General features: G+C 50.2%; 1 protein-coding gene across 1 annotated transcript in view; it reads right to left on the bottom strand.

The window, feature by feature from the left end:
• Positions 1-27,969, bottom strand: part of TRPC4AP (transient receptor potential cation channel subfamily C member 4 associated protein) — a 1,405,828-nt gene that overhangs the window by 361,673 nt on the left and 1,016,186 nt on the right. The window contains exon 15 of the mRNA XM_069652258.1: positions 15,869-16,009. Within this exon, the coding sequence (XP_069508359.1) occupies positions 15,869-16,009 (141 nt within the window). The remainder of the gene's footprint in view (positions 1-15,868; positions 16,010-27,969) is intronic.

Here is a 27,969-nt window from a genome sequence, read left to right as displayed (position 1 = left end):
CCACAGAAGGTGGTCTGTATTTCTTCACCAGCTCCCAGTTTGCAGCAGGAGTGGTGTCAGGTTTCTGCCAATTTTCTAGAATTGGGTTCTTTTAAGCTGAATGAAAGGGCAACACAGGTTCCTTAGAAAGATCTTTAGCCAGGATGTCCAAGTTAATCCTGAGTTATGTGCTTTCCCGGATGCCCCCAAACTAAATATTCTATTACCTTGTTCATGACCATTCTATAGGCCTATTAGGTTGTGCATTCACATATGGAGTGTCGAATTCAACCTCTGGTGAGGTGTCTAGACCACACGCTTCCTTCTGATAAGTAGCTAGGTCCTTTTAGACTGTATTGATCAAGATCAACTCTTGTGGAACTTTAGGTGTTCCAGAATATTCATACTCGAAAGGCAGAATGTCTTCGTCCTCAAAAACTGATCCAAAAGATTGTAAGAAATCTTTCTTCGACTGAGGTTTGAACCTGAAAGTTGGATCCAAGGTCCCTTCGAGTTAGATTCCTTCAACAAGGAGGGGACAGGAGCCTTCGGCTTCAATTTTGTCTCTGTGGTCGACTATCAACGCTACTCGAGAGGACACCCCTGAGGCCTTCTGACTGGCTTTTAGGCGTGCAGGTCGAAGTCATATTCAGTTTCCTGCCAGTCTTGGAAGACGAAGTGAGCTCACTAGCCTTTTCATCTTTCGAGGGACCAGGAGGGCCGCCTTCGAGAAGAAGTCTATACTTTGACAAAACATTTCAGATTTGGCTGCCAAGGCAGACATATTGGGGGAAAACGTACTAGACTCATGGCCGGTGAGTAGTCAGAAGATGAGGAGCAATGGCACCATTTTCCTTTTACTTTTTCTGCGACGACGAAGTAGAATGACAGGAGCCTCTCCTGTATCTCAATCGCTTAGCATGTTTAGAGCATTTCTTGGGCCTTATTCAAGACTTGTGTCCGGTAGAATGTCTACCCTCAGAAGATTCTCTTCGAAGGAGTAGAAGATCGAGACTTGGAAAGTCTAGACAGTCTCTCTTTTAAGGCCTTAATGTTCATTGATCGGCAGGAACTGGACTCTATTAACTTGTGTTCTTTGCCAAGGCACTATAGACAAATTCTGTGTGGATCATTGATCAATATCTTCGAGTCACAGTCTGCACATTTTTTAAAGTCTGCTTTTGGCATAGACATCTTGAAGTTTCAAAGGAATTACGTTAGAATGGCTGAGGCGAGTCAAACCGTTCAAAAACGGAACCGAGGCAAAAGGGCGCAGTGCATGCTACGATCATCGACATCCCATCCAGATGGGGAAATGGTAATCGTTGAGGGACAGCAACTCGATGCCTCACAGCACCCTCTGCTGTTGAAAACATTTCCAAGACTGCAAAGTAGTATATGGATATATATCTAATATCTAAGATGAGGAATCTGTGGTAGGACGCAATCCATAAGAAGTGGGAAATTTGAGATGTGTGTTTTATGATGGAGATAGCAAAGGAAAGAAGCGTGAATGGAGAACGCATAGGCAGAGGAGAGTATGAAGAGCAGCACGAGTGACTGCATAAGATCACACCAAAGGCAAAGTACTGCTGGGATCTGTGGTACCAGCCTATCTGACCTGTGGGAAGCATGAGTGGCGCTCCCACCCTTGATCTAGTTTGTGGGGTGGAAAGCCTTTAAGACCGCCCTCTGCTTCCAGAAGACAACTCGCGCCTTGCCCTAAACAGCAAAGACACAAAGGTGAGAGCACTTGAAAACTGAGGTTGCCCAACATGTAGATCCACCACCCCACTGTTATTAAAAATGCTCTGCATTAGTGTTACATTCATTTAATACTCCTGGGACTCTGATGTGACCTGTGATTCTTCAATCTTCGAAAACACACGGCTGCTTGCCTATGATCTTCATACTGCTGCTGTGACTTTTATGGGAGACATTTATTCAATTCAAAATAATGTAGACTTTGGATGCTACCATAACATCAATGTGATCAACTTTGAGCCAAGGGGACTGGCTCAGAACACTGCTGGTGACCCTCATTTAGCAAGGACACTGGACTTTTCATTTTCCAAACAGGTAACACTGCATTTACTTTTCTCTGCACAGTAACACGATCTATACTTTGAGTAAAATCTTGTGTGGGCGTTCCATATTGTTAGGAAAGATTTAAGTTATGTGCAATTTTCCCTCCATTTTAGGACCCCTGAAACTTTTTGCTTTTGTTTGGCTAGCCTAACCTGACTTTTTCCAGTGGAGCCCAGCCTTCAGCTGAACTCCGCCGGGCTTTTGCACACTTGTTATGGGGAAAACGGCACGTCCTTCAGACTGTCAGTACTGGGAAACTATGTTCCCTTAATGTTGCCATTTCTTGTAAACTTTTTAACAATGCACAATGTACCTTCCAGTACAATGCGATGGGGTCCCATTTTGTTTTAGGCCTTAGACACAGTCGAAGGATTTTTTGGTGATTGTACGAGTGTGCCTGAGGCAAACTGGTGGCATCAGTTACTTTTCATAATGTTTTACTGAGTTAAACCGCGTTTGGCTCAAGTCTGTGGGCAGGTCTGAAAATGGACGAGCCACAAGGAACAAGTTAGTTACCTGTAACTGTTGTTCTCCAGCATGGGTCTGGCATGGATTCACATGCTCATGAATATTCCCCGTCGTCAGGCGGAATCCTCGGTAAAGAAAAAATCAGTATCAGTTTCGTTTCTGATCTGTCTTTCGTAGTAGTAATCAATCACTGATCTCTGCGTCATACTGACCACAGCCAATGACTGCCCTCTACCTAAGCCCCGCCTCTGGCAGCCATCTTCAGATTTTGGTAGCACGTGAAGTGGCAGTATGACCAAGTGAAGAGCCGCAGAGGGGTAGGCGGGAGGGTTTGCATGTGAATCCATGCCAGACCCATGCTGGAGAACAACAGTTACAGGTAAGTAACTTGTTCCTTCTCCAGCATGGGGTCTGGCATGGATTCACATGCTCATGAATAAAGAATACATAGCAGTACACACATGCACAACCACGGGAGGTGGCAAAGGCTCAACATTAAGCATTACATCAAACTCAACATTAAGCAATTCTTACCTCCTCACCAGGCTCACCTTAGGCGAACAGGTTGCGCAGCACTGCTTGGCCGACCCTGGACTCCTCCCTGGAATCCCGATCGACGCAGTAGAATTTCGTGAAGGTGTGCGTCGACCTCCACGTAGCAGCCCTGCAGATGTCCAGCAAGGGCACACCAGATAGGAACGCCGTGGTAGCTGCGATCGCTCTGGTGGAATGGGCTCTCGGACGGCCAGGCAGCGGTCGGTTTGCCAACCGATGACAGTACATGATACAGCCGGAGAGCCACCTGGAAATGGAAGCCTTCGAGAGAGCCTTCCCCTGATTGACAGGTCCAAAGTTCACAAAGAGTTGTGACGTCTTCCGAAAACACTTTGTGCGGTCCACGTAGAACTTCAGCGCTCTAGCCACATCCAGCGAGTGCAAAGTCCTTTCAGCCGGCGACGAAGGCGACGGGAAGAAAACAGGCAACACCAAGGGTTTGTTGAGGTGGAAGTCCGACGGCACCTTGGGCATGAAGGAGGGGTGCGTCCTAAGCACTACCCTCGTGTCGTGAAAAGTCAAGTACGGGGCCTTGCAGGAAAGGGCCTGGATCTCTCCCACCCGTCGTGCGGAGGTGATGGCCACAAGAAACGCTGTTTTCCACGACAGAAACTTCAACGGGGCCGAATGCAGAGGCTCGAACGGAGGTCCCATGAGCTTGGTCAGCACCACGTTGAGCTCCCACACCGGGGCCGGAGCCTTCACCGGCGGGAACGATCTGAACAGTCCCTTCATGAACTCTTTCACCAGACGATGAGACCACAAGGACGTCCGCCCCGTGGTTCTGGTGTATCGGGAGATCGCAGCAAGATGAATATTGATGGACGCGTGTGCCAGACCAGCTTTGGCCAGCGTCAGCAGGTACGGCAGTACCTGAGGAGCCGTAATCCGTAGAGGGTTAATCTTCTGTGCGTGGCACCAGACAGAGAACCTCTTCCATTTGTGTCCGTAGCATTTAAGAGTCGAGGACGCCCTGGCCTTTGCAAGAACCTCTCTGCAGTCGGCCGGTATGTCATATCCTCCAAACTCTAGCGCTGCAGGAGCCAGGCCTGCAAGTTCAGCGATTTCGGGTCGTGGTGGAGGATGGCGCCTCCTTCCCTGGAGAGTAGATCAGCGTCCACCGGCAGCTTGATTGGCGGGGACGCTGACAAGTCCAGAAGGTCCGGGAACCATATCTGCCTCGGCCACGCAGGTGCGACGAGGATCATCCTGCACCGTGACCTCTTGAGCTGGTTGACGAGCCGGATTAGCAGTGGCAAAGGAGGGAACGCGTAGAGGAACAGGCCCTCCCAGGGGAACGAGAAAGCATCGCCCATGCTCCTCGCCTGGGGAAACCTGCTGGCGAACCTCCGGCACTTGGAGTTCGTCGCCGTCGCGAACAGGTCGATCTGGGGTGTGCCCCACCGTCGGAAGAGGCGATCCACTAGATCCTGCCGTAGTTCCCACTCGTGGCACAAGCGCAGCTCCCTGCTGAGTGAGTCGGCGATGGTGTTTTTTATCCCTGCCAGATGAAACGGCACCAGAAACATCCTTCGGGCGACGGCCCAATGCCACAGGTCCTGCGCCTCCTTGGACAGTGCTGGGGACCTGGTTCCGCCCTGTTTCCTGATGTAAAACATGGTGGTGGTGTTGTCGGTGAAGATCCTCACCACCTTGCCCTTGAGGGACGGAAGGAAGGACCTGAGGGCCCAGAACACTGCACGGAGCTCCAGGACGTTGATATGGAGGGACTTCTCCGTCGGGAGCCAGAGGCCTCTCGCGTGCAGATTTTCGGTGTGCGCTCCCCACCCTTCCAGGGAGGCATCCGTGGTCACTGTCTCCTGGTGGTCTGGGGACTGGAAGTCCATGCCCGCCGTCAAATGCGCGCGGGTGTCCCACCATCGGACCGCTCGGCGGAAACTCTCGTCGAGTGTGATCCTCTCCTCGAAGCCGCCCGTCGTTTGGATCCAGCGCGCGTCCAGGAACTCCTGCAACGGGCGCATCCGGAGCCTGCACATGGGAATGAGGTAGATGCAAGAAGACATCATTCCGAGGAGGGACTTGATGGACCTCACCTTGGCCGCGTCGGAAGCCAACATCCGCTGTACCTTGCCCAGGATGGACCTGGTCCTTTCCTCCGACGGGGAGGCCAGAAGGGACACTGTGTCGAGCTTCGCTCCCAGAAACAGTGCGTTTTGCGCGGGTACCAGGTGGGACTTGGCGTAGTTCACGGAGAATCCCAGGCCTGTGAGAAGTTGGACGGTCCTTGCCGTGTGCTCCACGGCGAGCTCCCTCGTCTTGGCTCGGATGAGCCAGTCGTCCAGGTAGGGGTAGACGTGGATCCCCTCGCGGCGCAGCTGCGCTGCCACCGGTGCAAGGCACTTGGTGAATACCCTGGGTGCCGACCGTAGTCCGAAGGGGAGGGCTTTGAACTGGTAGTGACGCCCTTGGACCACAAACCTGAGGAATTTTCGGTGCCCCTTTAGGATGGGAATATGGAAGTAGGCATCCTCCAAATCCAACGACGACAGGAAGTCTCCTTCCTCCAGCTGACCCAGGACGTGCTGGAGGGTGACCATCTGGAACTTCTGCGCCTTGATGAATTTGTTCAGACGTCGCAGGTCTAGGATGGGGCGCCATCCTCCCGTCTTCTTCTTCACGAGGAAGTATCTCGAGTAAACTAAGGAGCCCCGAAGCCTCCTTGGGACGAGTTCGATGGCGCCCTTCCTGAGCTCTTTCCTGGCCACGGGGGGGGACGTGCGGGCACCTTCTTTGAAACTCGAGCGCGTGGCCCCGGGCTAAGGCGTCCATCACCCAACGGTCGGTGGAGATGGACTCCCACACGCTGACGAAGTTCGCCAGCCGGCCTCCCACCGGGGTGCATCGGTGGGGGCCCGACCCCACGGTCGTTTCAATCCTGTTTCGACGAGGCTTTGCCGCCTTGACCTCCTTGGTGACGACGGCGAGGTCTGCCAGACTTGCCTCGTCCTCTGTAGGCCTCCTGAGACGACGAGCGGGCCGCTTGACGGTAGGTGGAGAAACCGCCGCCGGAACCTTTGGAGGCGCCCTTGCCTCCGCTGCTCCGAAAGGGCGTCCGTCGTTGCTGCAGAACCCCAAGGGCCCGGGCCGTCTCAGTGTCCGCTTTAATGGCCTGAAGGGAATCGTCCACTGTTTTCCCAAACAGGTTGTTCCCATCGAACGGCATGTCCAGGACTCTGGTCTGTACGTCTTGACGGAAGTCCGTAGCCTTGAGCCATCCACGCCGCCTAAGGCACACGCCGTTGCCCAACTGGCGAAACCCAGTGTCGGCGATGTCCGTCGCAATAGTGATGGCGTGGTCCGACGCCACCTCACCTTCTTGTAGGATCTCCAGGGCCTCCGCCCACTTGTCGTCCGGTAGGAAGTCCAGCAGGGGAGCCAGTTTGTACCATAGCTCCCTGTCGTAGCGGGCCATGATAGCCAAGGCGTTGGCCGCTTTAATCGTTGTCGCTGCAGACGAGATGACCCTGCGTCCCATAGTGTCCAATTTCTTTCCCTCGCCGTCCGGTGGGGAAGTCGATGTGGAGGCCGCACCTCCCCCCGCTTTCTTCCTGGCCGCCGTGGAGACGACGGAGTCCGGGGTAGGCTGCGCCCGGAGGCACAGGGGGGCCGCGTCCGGGACCCGGTACTTCTTCTCGTACCGGTCTCTTCTAGCTGGCGTAGTGGAAGGGTTCTTGAGGAGGGCGAGGGCCTCATCCCAAATGTCGTCCAGTAGAGGCACCGCGAGGACCATCTTCCTCTTGGCCTCGCGCCGTTGATAAAGGAATCCTTCCTTTTTCTTCTCCTCAGGGCAGAGTTGGAAAAGCTCGGATGCCCTGGCGATCATGGAGTGGAACGAACCAATCTCGTCGGGCGGAGAAGCCCTGGTGGGAGGTGACGACGGTAGATCCTCGTCGTATACCTCGTCGTCCGTACCCGTCGCTGCCGTGTCAGTCCCCGTATCATCCCCTCGGGTGGACGGGGAGGAGGGCTGGACGGTGCGCGACGGCTGAAAAGGAGGTGGAGGGTGAATCCTCCTTTTCTTGGGCGGGGGAACACCAGAAGGTCCCTGCTCAGGATCCCCCGACGGGAGAGGTTCCTCCGTCGGCAACGGCAGTCTCGTCCTTATCTCTGAGCATAAGGACTGTATAGCCAACAAAGTGGCTGCCGAGTTGTCTTGCGGCGCTGGCAGAGGGGAATCCGACAGGCAATCAGGGGCCCCGTCGGCACCCTCGACGATGTCGTCGTCACCAGCGTCGGGATCCATCCCGACGGGCCGGTCTTCTTCCACGCCAAGGCCGTGGCTTAAGACCTCGATCAGCTCTTCCTCCGAGGTTGAAGCCGAATCTACGACGACGCCCTGCCCCCCCCTTTTTCTTCCCCGCCGGGGATTTCACGGGGGTCCTATCGATGGGCACAAAAGAGGACTCCCTCCGAGGTGGCAGGGAGACTCTGAGCCCCGAGGTCGCCACCACTGGTGTAGCCTTCACAGGCTGAGCCAGGGCCGCCGCGACAGTATCGATAGAGGGCTTGGCCGGATGGATTAAGGCCTTCACCACCTTAGGTGCGCTCACCGCCTTATCCTTGAGGGGGGGGGGGACACTGCCTCGCTCCCCCTCCGATGGGGCCTTCGAGCCCGACCGGGGCCTCTCCAGGAGCTTCGCCGGCTGCTCGCCCTTCCTCTTACCCGACCCAGAGCGTTGGCTCGTGGCTGAAGGTGCCGGGGAGGGTGCGCCCTGCCTGGCGCCCGTAGAGCCCGACCGTTCGGCGCTCCCGGTGCCAGCGGACTCGCGGTGCTTGGCCTTGTGTTGGACCCCCGTCGCCGGGGCGTCCTCAAAAGGTCTTAGAAGACCGCTCGGATTTCTTCCTCTTCTTCTCGCCTGACGGGCTCCTCCCCGAGGAGGGCTGAACAGGGCGCGATGGCTGAAAAGGAGGTGGAGGATGAATCCTCCTTCTCTTAGGGGGAGGGCTCCCAGAAGGGCCTGGCTGCGGGTCCCCCGTCGGGAGCGGTTCCTCCGCTGGTGGTAACGGCAGTCTCGTCCTTATCTCCGAGCATAAGGACTGTATAGCCAACAAAATGGCCGCCGAGTTGCGGCACTGGTTGAGGGGAGTCCGACGGGCGGTCAGGCGCCCCGTCGGCACCCTCGACGTTATCGTCGTCTCCTACGTCGGGGTCCCTCCCGACGGGCTGGTCTTCTTCCACGCCAACGCCGTGGCTTAAGACTTCGATCAGCTCTTCCTCAGAGGTTGAGGCCGAATCCACGACGACCTCCTGCCCCCCCTTTTTCTTCTCCGTCATAGGTTTCACGGGGGTCCTGTCGATGGGCATAAAAGAGGACTCCCTCCGCCGTGGCAGGGAGACTCTGAGCCCCGAGGTCGCCACCACTGGTGTAGCCTCCACAGGCTGAGCCAGGGCCGCCGCGACTGTCTCGATAGAGGCCTTGGCCGGATGGATTAAGGCTTTCACCACCTTAGGTGCGCTCACTGCCTTCTCCTTGGGGGGAGGGTCACTGCCTCGCTCCCCCTCCGATGGGGCCTTTCGAGCTCGACCGGGGTCTCTCCAGGAGCTTCGCCGGGTGCTCGGCCTTCCTCTTACCCGAACCAGAGCGTTGGCTCGTGGTTGATGGCGCCGGGGAGGATGCGCCCTGCCTGGCGCCCGTAGAGCCCGACCTTTCGGCGCTCCCGGTGCCAGCGGACTCGCGGTGCCTGGCCTTGTGTTGGACCCCCGTCGCCGGGGCGTCCTCAAAGGTCTTAGAAGACCGCTCGGACGACTTCTCGCCTGACGGGCTCTTCCCTTCCAGCCAGTTGGCGAGACGTTGATGGCGGTCCTTCATGGTCCGCTCTGACATATTGCCGCAAAACGCACAGTCCTTCTCCACGTGCGTCTTGTCCTCATGTAGGCAGTAAAGACAAAGGGAGTGTTCGTCCTCAAAGACATTCTGAAGCTGGCATCCAGGGCAGACCCTGAACAGCTTTCCGGGCGTCGAGCTTCCCTTCTCCTGGGCCATGTCCGAGATGGGCCTGAGAAACTTCTGGAGTCCTCCAAAAGCGTGGCTCGACGAAATCTTCACCCTTGGGGGGCGTTGACGAATCCGACACGGGTCCCCATTGATCGGATGAAGAAACGGTGGAGCTTGAGGCTCTTTTGACCGAAAAAGAGAAGTTTTTTGAGAAAAAAACGTGAAAAATAGCACTAACGCTCGAGAGCAATAGCACGAGGATCCCAACACTTGAACGTGTGGTAAAAATCTGAAGATGGCTGCCAGAGGCGGGGCTTAGGTAGAGGGCAGTCATTGGCTGTGGTCAGTATGACACAGAGATCAGTGATTGGTTACTACTACGAAAGACAGATCAGAAACGAAACTGATACTGATTTTTTCTTTACCGAGGATTCCCAGCCTGACGACGGGGAATATTCATGAGCATGTGAATCCATGCCAGACCCCATGCTGGAGAAAGTCTTTCGTTCTGTCCCATGGCCATTTTGTCCCTTGCTTTCACCCATGTCAAGTAACCCGGGAAGAGGGCTGGGACTGTCTAGTCCCAATCCACACTACTGGTGCCAGGAAGTCTTGAGTGCCTGAATGACAGACCACTGTGGGCCGCGATTAGTCCAAGTCTGGGATGCCTGCAAGAGAGCAGATCTTCTATTGGAAGTCCTCAATGTTGGCGCAAAGCTAATCTTTGATAAGAGAAGGGGCTCTGCAGCTATTCCAGGTCGATCACCTGTGTTCTCACCGAACTACAGAAGGAGCCAAGTCTCCTACACAAAGAAAAGGACTTGGGAAAGAGCCGGAGATGCTTGGGAAGTTTTTGGCACCCTTTGCCTTCTGCTGTCCCGTCGGACCCTTGCTCTCTTCTTCGATCAAGGTGGTCTGCCAAGGCGCTTCGCCCCTTTGGAGTAGTGGGAACTATACTCGGCACCCCCTGCTTATCCACCGAACGAGCCCCTTCAGAAGTGTTTCTGGGCTATCCAGCGAACTGTCCGGCTATACCTCAGGGTAATCCGCAGCACTGTCTCTAGTACAGACCAGAAAGTTTGCTTGCTTGTGGTCCCATGCATTCTCCGGCCAAATTACGCAAGCCTAGCTCCACTGGGTCACAAATAAGAAGAATGGAACGCTGCTCACATCCACGATTCCTATGTCACTACCTGGTGGTGACATACGCTATAGTTCATCTGCTGTTCTGCTCTCCTGTGCACTGAAGCTAGCTGCACTGGAATTTTCTTCATACCTCCTTCGGAAGCTGAGAAAAGGCAACAGCAGGGACGATTGTTCTCCACCGGAGTCGCTGAGCAACATAGCATCGCAAAACTGCAGGACTCAAACCTACTAACAACCTCGACTAAACTAGCAAAGTTTGGTCTGGACTGTGCCGAGGGTCAGTGAGTACTTGCATAACTTACCGGTGGCCCCATGGCACAGCCGATCGTATTTACGCACAAGTATCCCTTAAAGGTATTCGAACTTGACTGGGTTAGCCTGCGCTCCCTAGCTATTGCCCCCTTTTTAACACTGCTTTGCCGCCAAGGGCAGGGCATACTCAAATAGTGGGAACCAATTTTTCATCGCCTCAAGCCCCTTCCGGACTTGCTACAGCCCCTACAAGACCACCCGCTTTTTGTTCATCAGCACAATCGTGTGTTTTTACGCACAACTGTACTGTTCAGCACAAGGCTCCCCACTTCTTATGGTTGGGCTCGAAAGTTAGGGAATTAACTCTGAAGAATTACCTAATGCCATGGGTGTGCTAACAACCCTCTTCACAGGTTGTGGTTGTTTCTGCTAACTGAAATTACATCAGGAACTGTGTTGTGTATATATATTGGATAGTGTGCGGATTTGAGTAATCACAGTTTTCTCATTGCTAAAGTTGTGTCTATATGGTCCAGCCAACAATAAATGTATAGATATTTTTCATATACACTTGTCTAAGAGTAATTTGTGGTTCGTTGCTGTGTGTGCTCATTGTGGGCTTCCGATCACTCTCATGCCTCCTGAGACTTTGTCTTGACCACCTGCTAGGCTACCTAGATTGGTCTGGCTTGTTCAGAAGGTTCCCCAGTTTCACTAAACCGAGGGTGTCCGCCTAAACCTCTGTCCATCCGGTCAGAGTTTAGAAATCCTTATTAACACTGATTTAATATTATAAGGTGTTTACTGTACATTTTTCCAACTTGCTCCCCGTCCTGAAATGTAGGCCTCAGCTTACCAATCACATTTTCCACAACAGGTGGTCTCTCAGATAACACTGTTGCCTAGCTGTAGGCCTTCTTCTCTGGCACCCTGAACACAAGATCAATTAGGAATCTTACCAACAGGTATGAAAGAGGAAGAATTTCTGCAAAAGTTACTGACCCAAAGAAATGTTAACTTGCTAAAGCAGGGTATATTGTGGCTGTGCTGTTTGCCACTGGTATGGTTCCGCTATGGGTGCGGTCAGTGTCCCAACAATGCTTTTCCTATTACTTGGTAGTTGCTGTTCCATTCTAATTATAGGCCATAGGGTGGTTTACATGTTTTCAGTGTCTCATGCCCTTGCCGCCCCCATCACATCTGTACAGGGACAGGCAACAGCAATTTTTCTGGAGGCAGGGAATCATCAAATCATGCTCCCTGTGGTTGCCTGTTTTGATTAAAGGAGCACACGGTCTTAGTTTCCCTCTGGTTGTTATAGTCAGGGTTACTGAGATAGTGGCAGAGTTTGACCATTAGACTGTTCTTCACAAGATATAGGGCAGCAGAGCTTCCTCTCCAGTCTGCTGTGATTCAGCAACTTCTCGGTTCCAAGACAGGCTTGCAGTGTCCGCTCCAGAATTCCTGGTTGTACTTTAATAGGTTGTACTTTGATACAGTATGGTCATACAGTATTTGTACCCAATGGATACAGTATGGTCATACAGTATTTGTACCCAATGGATACAGTATGGTCAGGCATGACGGAATTAAGGGTGGGGGAGGTGGCCCTTATCTACAAATCCTGTCTGTCCATCTGGGAAGCAAAAAACACCATCCTTTTGAAGATATTAAAATGATGCTCGTGAAAATACGCCTGAATGCTGAGGCTACTGCTAATCTTTTGCCTCTATATAGACTTGTGGTGGTCATGGATGACTTCTCAAACTCTATCAAACTATTCTCCCTCTTCTTAAACCTAATACAAAATGTGTACTGTTAGGAGACCATAATCTATGGTTGGGACAGGGGGGGGGGGCAATAACAGAGCCCAGGAGCTTGAGGGCACGTTGTCTAATCTGGGGTTCCCTCAAAAAATTACTGTACCAACACATATTAATGGACATACATTAAATTAGGATGCTACCCTTAATGTGCCTATTAATGATGTGTCAGTATATTCATGCCCATTGTCTGACCATTTCTTCGTTCTCTTTACACTAATTTCATCAAATCCTACAAAAATTAAGGGATGGACTAAGCAGATTATCCTGTATAGAAATACAAGGAACCTCACTAGATAGTGCATGGATCCTCTCCTGAGCCCCTCCATTAATAAATTCAATAGGCTAGTGTCTGTGGAAGAGTTGTCTAATCTTATGACCTCTTCTTTCGACAATGTTACTAACTCTTTAGCCCCCCCCCCTTAAGTTGAAACAGAAAAAAGGTTGCTCCTAGAAATGCTTGGTTTTCCGAAGAACTTCAGGAACTTAAAATGTATATGCTGAAATGTTTTTATGCCTGGAAGAAGAAACTATCCTCCTCCTCTTTAGCCACCTATAAAAGAGCTGTAAAAGATTATTAACATGCTAAGAAAAATAGTTTTAAGAATATAATTACTAATGAACAATATGAAACTAAGGAGATTTTTAAAATTGTAAAAGAACAAGCTGCCCCTTTTAGGCAGGAGGCATCCACTATTACCAAGGATGTGGCCTGGTGTACATCAATTCAGGAAGCAATGCAGAGTAAGCTTGATACAAATCAGCTCTGATATCGTCAGTAAAAAGGCTATGTACTCAGATACACTTGGAGCCACCAATGAAGGGAATCCGGTTTTTAATTCTCAAGCCCCAGAGTTAAATTTTACTCCCTTAACAGTGGAGGAATTATCAACCATTATTAAGCAACGTAAGGCTACCTCGTGGCAAAGGTGATCCTTGCTCTGCCGTAATTATTAAATCCTGTTTGGCTATCCTTTTGGACGCAATTTGCAAGTTTATCAATGCATCCTTTGCCAAAAATTTGGTGCCAACGGATTTAAAAAAGGCATGGATTACACCTATTATTAAAAAACCTAGTTTATCTGAGGATGACCCATTGAACTTCAGACCTATCACAAACACTCCTTTCTTATTGAAGATTCTCAATCGAGTGGCTTATGTCCGGAGAACTGCCCACCTGAATTCTTATCCCATTCTTCATCCACACCAATCAGGTTTCAGGCAGGGGTATGGAACAGAATTGTCCTTCCTGGAATTGAAGTCTAGATTGATTGACCGTATGGATAGAGGCTTGCTATCTCTCCTCATGCTATTAGACCTCTAAACTGCCTTCGAACCGATGGATCATTCTATATTGATCCCTAGGTTGAAGAAGGTGGTAAACCTCTCCAACTGGGCAACTATGTGGCTCTCTTCTTTTCTAGGTGATCAGGAATGCAGGGTATTTTTCGGAGAGGCGGAATATCCACCGACAATTTTAAAATTCGTGTTGCCTCAGGGAACTTTCCTCTCGCCCTGTGTATACAACATTTTTTACTCTTCTATTTTTTAAATGTCTTGATTTTAACGGCATAGAGTTCACCAATTACGCTGATGATACGCAATGTTGATACCATTGTCCGGTAACTTTGAGAAGGACGAATGCTATTTTAATAAGGTATACTCCCTTGTTGAAAACTGGACGGTCCAGAATAAGCTTGCTCTAAATAAGGACAAGCCAGAGCTCGTGTTTGTGGGCTCAAAACTTGTTCAAAAAATTAGGTCCAGCATATCCGAGCTTTAGCCTAAAGAAAGTTAAAATCACTACACAAAAAAAAAAAGGTTAAAACACTGGGTTTAGTGCTGGACCAACACCTTAATATGAAAGAGAATGTCAGCTCCATTGTTTCATCGTCTGCATACTAGTTAAAACTCCTGGCACACCTGCGCCCTTTCATTACTCAACAGAACGCAGAGACTATTGCTAGAGCTATAGTGGGCACTAACATAGATTACTGTAGGAGCCTAATGATCGGAATTAATAAAGGAGAATGCAAAAGATTGCAGGTTGTGCAGAACAGTGCAGTGAGAGTGGTTACGGGTACTGCTTGTAGAGATATTTCAGAGGCTCGCAGTAACCTTTACTGGCTACTGGTGGAATCTAGACTCGTGTATCGCCTTGCCCTTCTTGTATTTAAATGTCGGCAGGGCAAGATGCCGGAGTATCTTTAGGCCCCGATTAGTAAAAAGGGCCATCTCAGGTGCCTAAAGGTCTAATAATACAGATTTGTTGCATATTCCAAAATTCAACACGGTCAAGCCCAGTAAAACGGCCTTCTTGAATGCTGCTCCCAGAATTTGGAATAGACTACCCCCTGAGCTCAGGGGAATGAAATCAATTGATGTTTGCTTTTTAATCAATTCTTTTAGCATTTTAGTCTTACAGTTGCCCCTGCCACGGTTGATGTTTTTTTATGTTTCTTGTGTGTATGTCTGTTTGGCGCCCTTAAGCCTCCGGGTCAATGGATAGCGTGTTATAAATTACTAAAGTAAAGGGAAGGATGCATACAGCCAAGTTAAATATGAACATTGGGATCTTAGTGCACACTTAGTTTCCATTCACAAGCGTGCTTCCTTCTTTACTGTGAGCTGCCACATTAAAACTTTTCTGGGCCCCCTATGAAGCTTTCAGTCATAATGTTGACTCCTGTAAGGAATTCAGACCCCACTCAGGTATAGAGCTAAATCTGTTCCTGGCTGTGCAGCTATTGCCTTCCTGAGGCTGGCAGATGACAACATATCCATATATGGAAACATCCGTGTATCATTCATTCACAGGGAACCAAGTATTGTTGTGCAACTTGCCCTTCATTGTACCATACGGGATCCTTAAAGACACCTCCTGGGAATAGAGCAGACTGTTCCCAACTAAAATCTAACACCAACCAGCAGAGCACCCACAACTAAGTGTGCAAAGTTACCTGAACAGGGAAAGGATGCCTGGGGCCATCTTAACTCATGAGTGAGAGAATTAAGGCCGCTCCACAGGCCCCTCAGAGTTGCATCCCTGATGAGACATTCAATTAATACACTTCAGGGCAGAAGGTTGGTGAACCAATAGGAGATAAAAGTTCAGAAAGCTCAGTCAAAGACATCCTAAAGCAGTTAAAGTTTGTTGTGAAAGGAAAAGCTTGATTGGGCAGTGGATGTACTACTGTTACAGTTTAAAGATATTATTATTTACTATATAAAAGATTTGGTGACTAGCCAAGCAGGTTCATTCAAGCACGTGCACTTATTTAAAAGCCAGCACACATCAGATTATCTAATCTCCCTGCCCGGATGGCTGTGTTGTGGAAGGACAGCCTAAATGTTAATATAACGTTTTATGCTAGAAAGGAAATTATCAAGCCTCACGCCACCCCCATCCCCCACTCCCCTCCAAATGAGTGGTTTATCTGTGTGATGACCAAGGGAACCTATAATCGAATGCACTCTGAATAGCCTTTGCTACCAGTTGTTACTACTACTTTGCAACAACGGTTCTTGCTGTTACATACTTTATATTTAAATCACTTGCACTGAATCCGTCATTATTTACAGTTAGGGAAACTACTGTACCTTTTCATCGGAGTTGACATACTTGTTAAACCTTTTGAAAGCATCAATGTTGAACTTCATTAATTCTCCCAATAGGTCAAAGTAACTCTGAAGGACATCACGCGATTTGCATTCACTGTCCACAATGCAATACAGGATATGCTGCAAAGAAAGAAAATCTAATTTAGAAAACAAGGCTTCATTTTACAGTCAGACAAAGTAAGTATACGTAATTAATCAGTTGGATCCTAATTTAACTGGCTTAAAATGCAATGCTTTTTGTTTGCCTAGTTAAAATGGACAGTCACCTGTTTTGAAACTACAGTTTTACTTCGAATTAATCAACTTGATTTCGGAAATACAACTTTCCATAAAAACATTGAACAGGGATAAGACATAAAATACAAACAAAAAAACCCACAAAAACTGAGAAACCTGAAGATATCCTCACACCTACTCCCATTGGATCCTCTTCTCAGAGGGCCAGGCAAAGGCCATAATTTCTGGATCCTGTCCCTGGGGTTGGAGAAGCGAGGGTCCTACTGGAAATCAACCTCACTCTCCCATGGGCTATTGTAAATAATTTCCATCTTTTCCCCTCATTCAACCCACTATGGTACTTCAACAAGGAAGAGGCGTCTAGGAATAGTGAATAGAAAGCCATTTCACCACTCTAGTACTGAGACGAGGAAAATGCCTGCAGAGTATTGTAAAGGTCAGGAATGTCTCAACTACTCCACTAATTGTAATTTGGGAGTCTCTCCTGCAACCTGTCAGGCGGTTGCAGTTGTATAAAAAGGAAGAGACCAGCAGGGAATCCTTTGTTTCAAGGAGGCAGCCATGGTGGATCCTGCAGGAGAGGCAGGGCACTGGCAGACAACCCCAGGAAGCTCTGGAGCCACGGGCCAGCCGAGCCGCGAGAAGGCCACAGGGGGGGAAGCCTCATTTGTCAGAGGTCTGCAGCCAGAGCAGCACACACAGAAGAAAGGTGATCGACAATGTCCGCGGAGCGACAAAGAATCTGCCGGTGAGATCCGGTGAGATCCGAGAAGAAAGTGAAGTGCGAGTAGAGCTCACGCATAAAAGCAGACGTGTCGGCAGAGCTGAAATCGAAAGCACAGCCACCCGGAGATGCCAGGGACCGGTGAGTGTAGTGTGAAGAGCACTCGAACGGGGGCGCTACTGGGGCTGTGTGAGAAAGCCAAATTAGTTGCAGAACGAATGGGAGAGCATGGGCATGCTGAAATTCCCAAAGTAATGTGTTGAGAGGGAAATACAAGGGCAATATAATATGTAAGCGGCAGAGTGAAAAGTCACAATTGAATATCGAACTAAAGGAGGGCTTTTGACAAAGATGTGCCTTGATGACAAGTATGTGTGAAATTCAAATATTGCATATTAAAAGCAAAACGCGAGTCGTATGAAGCATAAAAGAAGGCAAGTAAGGAAGATTGCGAGAGAGCGTGAAAGTAAGGTGGTGAAGGAACAAAACTACCACAAAGTGATCTATGGTTTAAGTTACTTACCTGTAACTATTATTCTCTAGCATGGATTCACATGCTCAGGAATATTCCGTCATCAGGCTGGGACTCCTCAGTAAAAGAAAAGTTTCACTTTCACTTTAAAACTGTATTTCTCCTCTAAACCAATCACTGTCCTCTGGGTCATACTGCCCGCCCCATCCAATGGCAGTCCTCTCCCTAAGCCCTGCCTCCGACAGCCATCTTCAGATTTGGTAAGCAGGTAAAGTGGCAGTATGACCAATAAGAGCCACAGAGGGGACTGAGGGAACAATAGTTACAAGCAAGTAACTTAAACCTTCTCCAACATGGGGTCTGGCATGGATTCACATGCTCATGAATAACAAATACACAGCAGTACACATTACACAACCACAGGAGGTGGCAAGGTTCAACACTTACCCGTGGAACAGATTCACCTCAAGCGAACAGGTTGAGTAGCACTGCCTGGCTGACCCTAGACTCCTTTCTGGAATCCCTGTCAATGCAGTAGAACCTCGTGAAGGTATGTGTGTACCTCCACGTCGCAGCCTTGCAGATGTAGAGCAGGGGCAGACCAGAAGGGAACGCCGTCATTGCAGCGATCGCTCTGGTGGAGTTGGCTCTCAGAGCGCTCGGCAGATGTGGTTAGCCAGCCGATGACAGTGCATGATGCAGCCGGCGAGCCATCTTGAGATGGATGCCCTGGACAAGGCCTTGCCATGATTCACAGGTCCAAAGTTCACAAACAATTAAAAAGTCTTCCTAAAACTTAGTGTGTGCCACGTAGAATTTCAAGGCACGAGCAACGTCCAGCGAATGAAAGATCCTCTCCGCCGGCGACTAAGGGTTCAGGAAAGAAACAGGCAACACCAAAGGCTCATTGAGGTTGAATTCCGATGGCACCTTCGGAATGAATGTGGGGTGTGTACACAGCACCACCCTCGATTCATGGAAAACCAGATGTGTCTGCTTGCAGGACAGGGCCTGGATCTCACCCACTCATCTGGCTGAGGTGGTGTCCACAAGGAACACGGTCTTCCAGGAGAGAAACTTGAGTGGAGGCTTGATGCTTGGTTTCGAAAACTGCCCCCATGAGTCTTGTGAGGACTACATTGAGTTCCCATGCTGGGCAGGCGCGTTCACCGGCAGAAAAGCTCGAATAAGCCCCTTGAGAAACTCCTTGACGAGTCTGTAGGACCACAACGAGGATCTCTCCGGGGATCTGCAGTAGCGTGAGATGGCCAGCAGGTGTACCTCGATGGATGCGTGAGCCAGACCAGCTTTTGCCAAGGAAACCAAGTATGGATGAGGCTATGTTGCTGTGATCCTCAGAGGGGGGTAATCTTCTGCGACTGGCACCACGTAGAAAAACGCTTCCACGTATGGCCGCAGCACTTTAGCGTCGGCGATGCCTTGGCTTGGGCAAGGACCTCCCTGCAGTCCGCTGGCAGTGCATAGCCTCCAAACTCCAAGGCTGCAGCAGCCATGCCTTCAGGTTCAGAGATCCTGAGTCGTGATGAAGGATTGCACCTTTCTCCCCGATGAGCAGATCCGTAAGTACCGGCAACTTGACTGGAGGAGTCAATGACAGGCTGAGAGGGTCCACATACCAAATCTGATTTGGCCTTGCCGGGGCAACGATCATCATCTTGCACCGACACTATCCGAGTGTGTTGATCACACATAGCAGGAGAGGAAATGGGGGGGAGTGGGGGGGAAGAGCGTACAGAAACAGACATTCCCACGGGAAAGAGAACGCATCCCCCCCATGCTCCTCGGTTGGTGGAATCTGCTGGCAAACTTCTGGCATTTTGAGCTTGCTGCTCTGGCAAAAAGGTTGATCAGCGGTCTGCGAACAGACAGTCCATCTGATTCTGACGAAGTTCCCACTCGTGACAGGAGCAAAGTTCCCTGCTGAAGGAGTCGGCAAAGGTGTTGTTGACGCCTGCTAGGTGGAACGAGATGAGGAACATCCCCTGTGCGATGGCCCAATGCCACAAGCCCTGAGCTTTCTTGGAGAGCGCTGGGGATCGAGTGCCCTCTTGCATCCGGATGTAGAATATGGTGGTGGTGTGGTCCGTGAAGATCCTCACCAACTTGCCTCTCAGAGATGGTAGGAAAGACTTCAGGGCCCACAACACTGCCCGTAGCTCCAGGATAAGGATGTGCAGATCCGCCTCCTCTGGCCACAGACATCCGGCACGTAGTCGCCCGGTGTGAGCTCACCAACCTTCCAGAGATGCAGCTGTGGTGACCATCTCCTGGTATGGCAGGGTTTGAAATCCTCGGCGATGTGGGCACGTACGCCCCACCACTCCATCACCTGCCAAAACTCCGCGTTGAGGGGCATTTGTCTGCAAAAATCCCAGACACTTGTATAAAACAAGCATCCAAAAATTCCTGTAGGGGTCGCATTTGCAACCTGCAGAGACAGACAAGGTTGATGCAGGATGACATCATGCTCATCAAAGACTTGAAGGCCCGAACCATGGCCGCCTTTGCCCCAAGTGTCGCTGCACATTTCCTTGAATGGCGGCTAGACTCTCCTCTGAGGGGAATGCCAGGCAAGCCACTGTGCTGAGCCTGGCACTGTGGAACAGTATGCTCTGCGATGGCGTGAACCAGGACTTCGGATAATTTACAGAGAACCCCAGCTCCGTCAGTAGTCAGACTGTCTGCTTCATGTGCTCGTTGGCCAGTGCTCGGGAGTGGACGCGTAGGTACGGGTATACGTGTATGCCCTGCAGACGCAGGTGGGCCGCCACCAAGGCCAGGCATTTTGCGAAAAACCCTTGGGGCCGACCTTTGCCGAATGGCAGGGTCTTGAACTGGTAGTGTTGGCCTTCCGATGTTTCCTGTGGATGGGGATATGGAAGTATGCATCCTCTAGGTCCAACGATGTCCTGAAATCCCCTTCCTCCAGTTGACTGAGCACATGTTGCAATGTGACCGTTCTGAATTTTTGGGACTTCAGGTACTTGTTCGGACGGCGTAGGTCTAGGATGGGTCTCCAACCCCTTTCTTCTTTCTGACCAGAATGTACCTGGAATAGACTCTGGCACACCGGAGCCGTCAGGGAACAAGCTCCATCTCCCCTTTCCCCAACATGGCTAGAACATCTTCTAGGAGATGGGGGATGCACTGCTCCTGACAGGGAACCAGTGGAATACAAGGGCATCTGTCTTGGAACTCAAGATGTGTCCCTGAGCGAGAGTGCCCAGCACCCATTTGTCGGTGGTAATCTCGATAGCGGGCCTCCCACTGGGGAGCACAAGTGGGGGCCCGACATCTTGGCCGGTTCAGGCTTGCTTGGGTGCCAGTGTCCTGCGTTCGCCGTCTCCGTTCCTGTCTCATCCCTCAGAGGAGGGGATGGGGGTGAAGGCTGGAAGTGGGGAGAATGGACCAGTCTCCGCTTGTTAGGTGAGCTCCCCGACGGTCCAGGCTCCGCTGGGTTGTCGGTGGGGGGTAAGAGAATCCTTGTCCTCATCTTCGTACACAGGGCCTGTATAGCCATCAAGATAGCTCCTGAATTGTCCCCTGGTACAGGTACCGGCTGTAACGGGGCCGACAGCTGGAGCGTGGGGCCCTCCGCGGCCCTATGTTCCACGTCGGCTCCCCCGTTGCTCTCTTCGTCGGCCTCGTCGGGGTCCTTCCTGTGGGCCCTGGATTCGTCGGACTTCCTGTCCAGGATCCTTTGGATGCTAGCCAACTCATCCTGAGAGGTGGTATCTGTGTCCATTATGGCTATCGTGCACCCCCTCCCTATTTTTCGCCTGCTGGGGTTTCATGGGGGTATTCACGATAGGCATAAAAGAAGATTCCGTCTGAGGTGGAAGGGAAACTAGCCCCTGGAGCCATCTCCACTGGGGAAGCCTCCGTAGGTTTCACCAGGATCGCCACGACTCCTTCAATCGAGGCCTTAGCCGGGTGAATCAGGGCCTTCACGACCTTGGGCGTGCCTGAGGCCTTCACCTTGGTGGTTGGGTCACCGCCTCACCCCCCCCCCCTCGGCTGTCTCTGTCGAGATCGACCGGAGCTTCTCCCGAAGCTTACCCGGGTTCTCTGACTTCCTCTTCACCGAGCCAGAGCGTTGGCTTGTGGTTGATGGCATCGGTCAGAATGCACCCTGCCTGGCAGCCAAGGAACCCGACCGATCGGTGCTCCCGGTGCTTTGCCTTTTGCTGGGCCCCCGTTGCGGGAGCGCCCTCAAAGGTCTTAGAAGACCGCTCAGACTTCTTCCTCTTCACACATGCTGCTGGGCTCTTCCCCTCCAGCCAGTTAGTGAGCCGAGTACGACGATCCTTCATTGTCCATTCGGACATATTCTTACAAAACGCACAGTCCTTCTGCACGTGCGATTTGTCGACGTGAAGGCAGTAGAGGCACCAAGAGTGCTCATCCTCCTTAAAGACGTTCTGTAGTCCGCATCCAGGGCAGCTCCTGAACAGCTTGGATCCAACAGGCGTCATGCTTCCTTTGTCCTGGGCCAGGTCCACGCGGGGTAGGCCTCAAACAGCTTCTGGAATCCTCCGAGAAGTGGAAACTTGACGAAAAGATGACCTTGAGGGGTGTTGAAAATTTCAAAAATGGGTCCCCGTTGATCGGAAGTAGAATCTGTGGAGCTTGAGGCTCGATTGATCGAAAATAAAAGCGTAAACTCTTCGAAAAAATGCAAAACGCAGAAAAAGCTCGAGAGCTACAGCACGAGGACTACCAACACTTGAACGTGCGGTAAAAATCTGAAGTTGGCTGCCAGAGGAGGGGCTTAGGTAGAGGGCAGCCATTGGCTGGGGGCAGTATAAAGTAACTACAGAAATGGAGTCGATAGGTGTACGCCTCCTATCTATACCTCAGTATTTCAAAACATATGTGAAAGAAGGCTATTTTATTTACAAAGTTATTCCTAACACTAGGTCCCTAGTAAAAAAGCTTTTTCGCCCTATGTGTTGACAATCTAGTGCCCATGGGTGCCTAGCCCTAGTGGGTGCTGATGTGCCGACTGCAAGGGGATGTTGCAAACCTGTCCCTGTCCTCTCTAAACCACTTTCCTATTAGCTAAAACAGAGTGCACACATTTGGGGGTCAATATCTGTATTTAATATTTTCGCCTCCCAGCCGTGTGGCTTATCAAAATGCTAGTAAAAAAACACAAGGTTTTATAAGAAGAGATTTCTATGTCATTCTTGTCACATAGAACTCTGCTAAAAAGCTCCTTTTGCTCTGTACAGTACTATGACTGTGGAAAGCAAATGGAGTTATGATAACATTAGATTTCTTTTTGCAAGCCCTTTACTTAATATGTAGGGGTATTGGGGTCTGGGTTATCCACCAGATCCTGCTATAACAGTCAACCGGTTTCAGCGGGATTCGCAAGTGGCCGCTTTCTTCAGGACGAATATTAATAAATAAAATATTCTCTTGGAAATTCTTCAATGCTAAGAAGAATGTTGAGGATGTCTTCAGGTCTCGGACCAGCTTAGTTGGGTCAATCCTTGAGTCCTACAGGACAAATAACAAAAAGAGATGGGTGGACTGGCATCAGTCTCTGAGTACTACTAGAAATGACTGAACATATATTTAAGTCATCATTCAGGGGTGAGGCACATCTTACCTATTAATCTGGCATTTGTAGTTATACCTGTTCTCTGTTGGAACACAGCTATAGGTGTCTTGATTCTTCCTGTCAGGTAGCCTGCGTGTCTCAGTATTACTTCCTAAAAATGGAGAGCGGGGCGTTAAGTATCCAAAAGTGTACTGTGCGCTACATCTCACAGTCCATCTGGACTCATCTCCATTCTAAACAGTCCTTTGGTATAGCATCAATCTTGCTTTCCTTTCCCTTTTTAATTTCTCTTTTTAAATTTTTAAACATTACTCCTACGGTGGACCCACTCGAGTGGATAACAAGGTTTTTTGGGGGCTATTGATTGCCACCGCATACCTTATTTTCTTTTCCGTGCCGCTGCTATCGCCCGTGTTTGTGTTATGCGCCATTTTGTGTTTCTATTTATCTGATTGTAGTCGCGGGTTGGTCACATGGTCCAGCGCGAACTACAAAAACAACTCAAAGTGACTAGGGAGATGTAGTCTCTCTTCCGTGCTTAGGTACCGCTTCGTCATTTCGAAAGCAGCATCACAGTCACGTGAGCGCAAACACCAATCGCTCGCAAGTTGAGCCACAGCTGACTCCGCGGCAGTCGGGAACCATAGTTTTCTTGGCCACATCTAAATTTCATAATGTTAAATGTTTTGGAAAGCCAACTATGTTGATTGGTAGCGGCGTCGCGATCATGTGAGCGCAAAACCAATCGCTCGCAAGCTGTACCACATCAAACTCCGGGGCAGTCGGGAACAGTCGGGAACTGTAGTTCTCTTCCCATTAGCCGCGTCTGATTTTCATACTGTTGATTATTTGACGTATATTCCGGTCACCAAGGTAAAATCGGGAATTACGTTAAATATGTGGTCTGAGTTAACAGGGCTATTTCGTATAGCGGGATGTTGTTATAACGGGAGAGACTATGCAGTCACGTTAATGCTTGCCGTCCGGTCCCAGGTGGATCTGGGAGTTGTAGTGTACCCATTTTGTTCGTGGGGGCGGTGTAACCCAGAGACCAGTGATTAGTTACTAGTGGAAAGACAGTTCAGAAACGAAACTGATTTTATCTTTACCGAGGATTCCCGGCCTGACGACGGGGAATATTCATGAGCATGTGAATCCATGCCAGACTCCATGCTGGAGAATAAGGCGGACACCATATGAAGCAATAGAACACACGAGGGGGAGCAACAAAAAAACACAAAATATATGGATATATATACATATATATAGATATAGATATTATATATGGGATACATTACTCAACGTAATCGTATTTCTGATGCTTGAATCTGCTTAGATTCACATGCAGTGCATAGGCCGAGATCTAGTGGAAGCTGCGCAGTATTACAGTTTGTTTTTCGAAACTCGAAAATGGGCATCGACACAGGGTGTGCCAGTAATACTATCCCTAGTGTGACGTCCACTGTACCGATGATCAGGAACCTCAGATTGTATTTTCTCTGACATGAGGTAGCATGAGGAGAAGCGCGAGTACAGATAATCCAAGCAGATGGAAAGAAAGTTAAGACTACAAGCATCCATGCGCCTTCTCTCAGAGGGGAGGAAGGGTGGGTCGCATGCGAGTCTAAGCAGATACAAGCATCAGAAATATGATTACGGTGAGTAATGTATCCCTTCTGAGGCTTGTGGAATCTGCTTAGATCACATGCTGTGCATAGATTAGCGAGCAGTACCTGAAGAAGGAGATGGGATGTGAGAAGGGTCATGAGCAAATAAATGTCTTAGAACCGCTTGTCTCACTTGGGTATCTGTCTTGGAATGGGTGTCAATGCAGTAGCGCTGAGTAAAAGTGTGAATAGAGCTCCAAGTAGCTGCTTTGCAAATGGTGTCAAGGGGGACCTTTGCAATGAAAGCCAGAGTGGCCCCAATGCTTCTTGTAGAGTGGGCTCTTGGCGTGCAAGGCAGAGTTTTTTCAGAAAGGGAGTAACACAGCTGGATACAGTTAATAATCCACTTCGAGATGGCACCTTTAGAGATGCGATCCTCCTCTCTGCCTGTAGCTACGGAGACAACAGTTGGTCTGTTTTCCTTAGCGGTCTGGTCTTGTTTACATAGCATAGGACCACCCTAAGCACATCTAGGGTGTTTCGTTTCACCTCAGCCGAGCTTTGTGGGTCTTGGAAGAAAGCCGGAAGCTCGATGGACTGGTTCACGTGGAATTTAGAAATAAACTTAGGTGAGAACCTAGGGTGTGTGCGTAAAACCAGTTTATCTTTATGAACTGTAAAGAAAGGATCTTGCACTGACAGAGCCTGAATTTCACTGACCCTTCTTATGGATGTAACAGCTACTAAGAAGGCCGTTTTATAAGTCAGGTGTTTGAGACTGCTTTTATGCATGGGCTCGAAAGGTGGGCCCATGAGCTTAGATAGCACCACATTAAGGTCCCATCCAGTTGGTGGGTTTGAAATAGGAGGGTGCAGTCTCTTTACTCCTTCCATGAAGGCCTTAACTACTGGCACTTTCCACCACGACACCTTGTTATGGGAGGTGGTGTATGCTGACAGAGCTGCCAGGTGTACCTTTATCGAGTTAAAAACCAGTCCTGCATCCAGCAGGTGGAGCATGTATGTGACAATAGTTGGAGTGCAATCAACCGGGTTGACTTGCTTATTCTGGCACCAGATAACGAATCGTTTCCATTTGTCAAAGTAGCAGTGCCTCGTGTTTGGCTTCCTAGATTCTTTTAGGATGTCCATACATCTCTGTGGTAAATTGATATGTCCAAACTCTATGACCTCAGGAGCCATGCTGCCAGGTTCAATGAGTTGGGTTGAGGATGCACCTTGTGCCCTTGGTGCTGGGACAGTAGGTTGTATCAGCCAGGGAGCCTGATGTGTTCGCACACTGCTAGTCTGCGTAGGTGTGGGAACCACGGTTGTCTGGCCCACATGGGAGCAACTAGGACGAGCGCCATCGACTCTCTGTTCATCTTGTTGACCACCTTCCTGATGAGGGGAGTTGGTGGAAAAGCGTATGCAAACATCCCTGACAAGTTCATCCACAGGGCGTTCCGCTGGGAGTCTGGTTGGGGGAACCTGGATGCAAATCCTGGGCATTGTCCGTTTTCGCTTGTGGCAAATAGGTCTATAGTCGGGAAACCCCACTGTGAGAAGAGATCTCCTACGACTTGTTCGTGTAGACACCATTCGTGTTCTTCTGGGAGGGGATCTCTGCTCAAAGCGTCCGCTAGTGAATTGAGATCCCCTGGAACATGTTGAGATGACAGGAAGATGTTCCGTCTGAGTGCCCATATCCAAATTTTCTGTGCAAGCTTGGACAGATTTGGCGAACTAGTCCCCCCTTGCTTGTTCAGGTAAAACATGGCTGTAGTGCTGTCCGTCCGGATCTGTACTGACAGATTCTGCAGGTAGGGCTCGAACGCTTGAAGCGCTCTGAATACCGCCAGAAGCTCTAGTAGGTTGATATGATTCCTGGCCACTGAGACCAGAGACCCTGAGCTGTGTGGTGGAGATAGTGAGCTCCCCACCCTGTGAGGCATGCATCGGTTGCGACTACCGCCTGTATCTCGGGATCGTAAAAGGGTTTCCCCTTGGACAGATTTTCTCTTGTCCACTGTTAGGGAGAATTCTCTCTTTAGGTTGAATTTCCTAACCTAGTGAGTCCCCCAGCAACTTTGCTGGATTTCTGGAGTTTGTTTTTTTCTCCTGCCACGAGTGAGACTCTTTTTTCTCCCACTCTTGGACATGATTTATGGTGTTCCTTTGACTGTTTGTGTTTTATGGGCTATGAGGTCCTTTACTCCATAGGGCCTCATGTGTTTTTACTATGTGTGTTACACAGCACCCTCCGTGCAGTGACACAGGGGTGTCATAGTGACACCCCACCATAGACTCCATACCCTGGGACTGACTACTGTCTCCCAGGGCATGCAAAGTTACCATTGGCTTTACTAGTCCCAAGTTATTAACAGAAACCGGTACAAACCATCATATTGCGGACGTACTGGTCGGGGCAATTCGATTGCCCCGGAGTCTGTTAGTAGAGGGGGCACGTCTCCGTCCCCCCTGATCGAGTTTTGGCTGGTGGCAGTGGATACTACTTTTTATATTCGACCGCACATATTTCCCTATGGGATTTCCCCATTGTTCGAGGCTACCAACTTTATTTAATTCTCATAGCCTCGAACATACCGCTGGTTTATTTAATTATTAATTCGCCGGTTGGTATTTTTTGCCAGGACTCTATTCTAAAATGGCGTTTGTGTTCTCTTCTGTGACTCCAACCCAAGCCCTTTGTTCCACTTTTTGGCGGGCTTCTCCACAGAAGCCTCCAAAAGTGGTGCCACTCTGTCTGGGTACCACAGGGGATGTGGGAGGGGGGTTTAGGCACCCTGGACTGAGTTACCTTGGTAACTCAAGTCGCACTCGTGTGATTGGCCCAAGTGGTGAGCCGGCCGGCTCACCACTTAGCATGTTTGATTGACAGCTAGGCTGAGCGAATGGGGGTGTGCGGCATAAAAGCAGGGCTTTGGGGACTGGAACTTCAGAAGTCGCCACAGGACCTGAGAATCCAACGAGGGAGAAGCTGAGCCGACCTACCACGACACCACCGGTAGAGCCCTGCGGAACCGACTCACCACTTCCCAACGACAGAGAAGATCTCCCGACTGGAGAGGCTTCTTCCCCTGACTGGTGGGCACAACCAGCTTACCTTCTTCTCTTCGCATCCCAGGCCGTCTTGTGGTCGAATTGCCCGTGCCAAGCACCCTGGCAACCGGATAGCCACTTAACACTGGACCGCAAATAAAAGGACCGCTCCTTTTACCCGAGGACTCCGTGGCTGGTTTCTTCCCTGGCAGTGCAACAGACTCCTGTCTTCCTCCCCGACGAGATCCTCTCTTCCCCCGGACGAAGCACCGACTTGCATCCGCTGCCAGGAACAACTGCCCCCGCTGGAGTGTTCTCACCACTTTAAGGTACCGTGTCCACCAGGCCTCCCTTTCTAAAGATTGCTACAAGGTAATAATAATCCCT

Source organism: Ambystoma mexicanum, chromosome 3p (genome assembly GCF_040938575.1).
Source record: "Ambystoma mexicanum isolate Mex_15411 chromosome 3p, UKY_AmexF1_1, whole genome shotgun sequence".
Classification (NCBI taxonomy): Eukaryota; Metazoa; Chordata; class Amphibia; order Caudata; family Ambystomatidae; genus Ambystoma; species Ambystoma mexicanum.
Note: the sequence above shows the minus strand (reverse complement) of the source record. Positions and strands in the feature narration are given on the sequence as shown.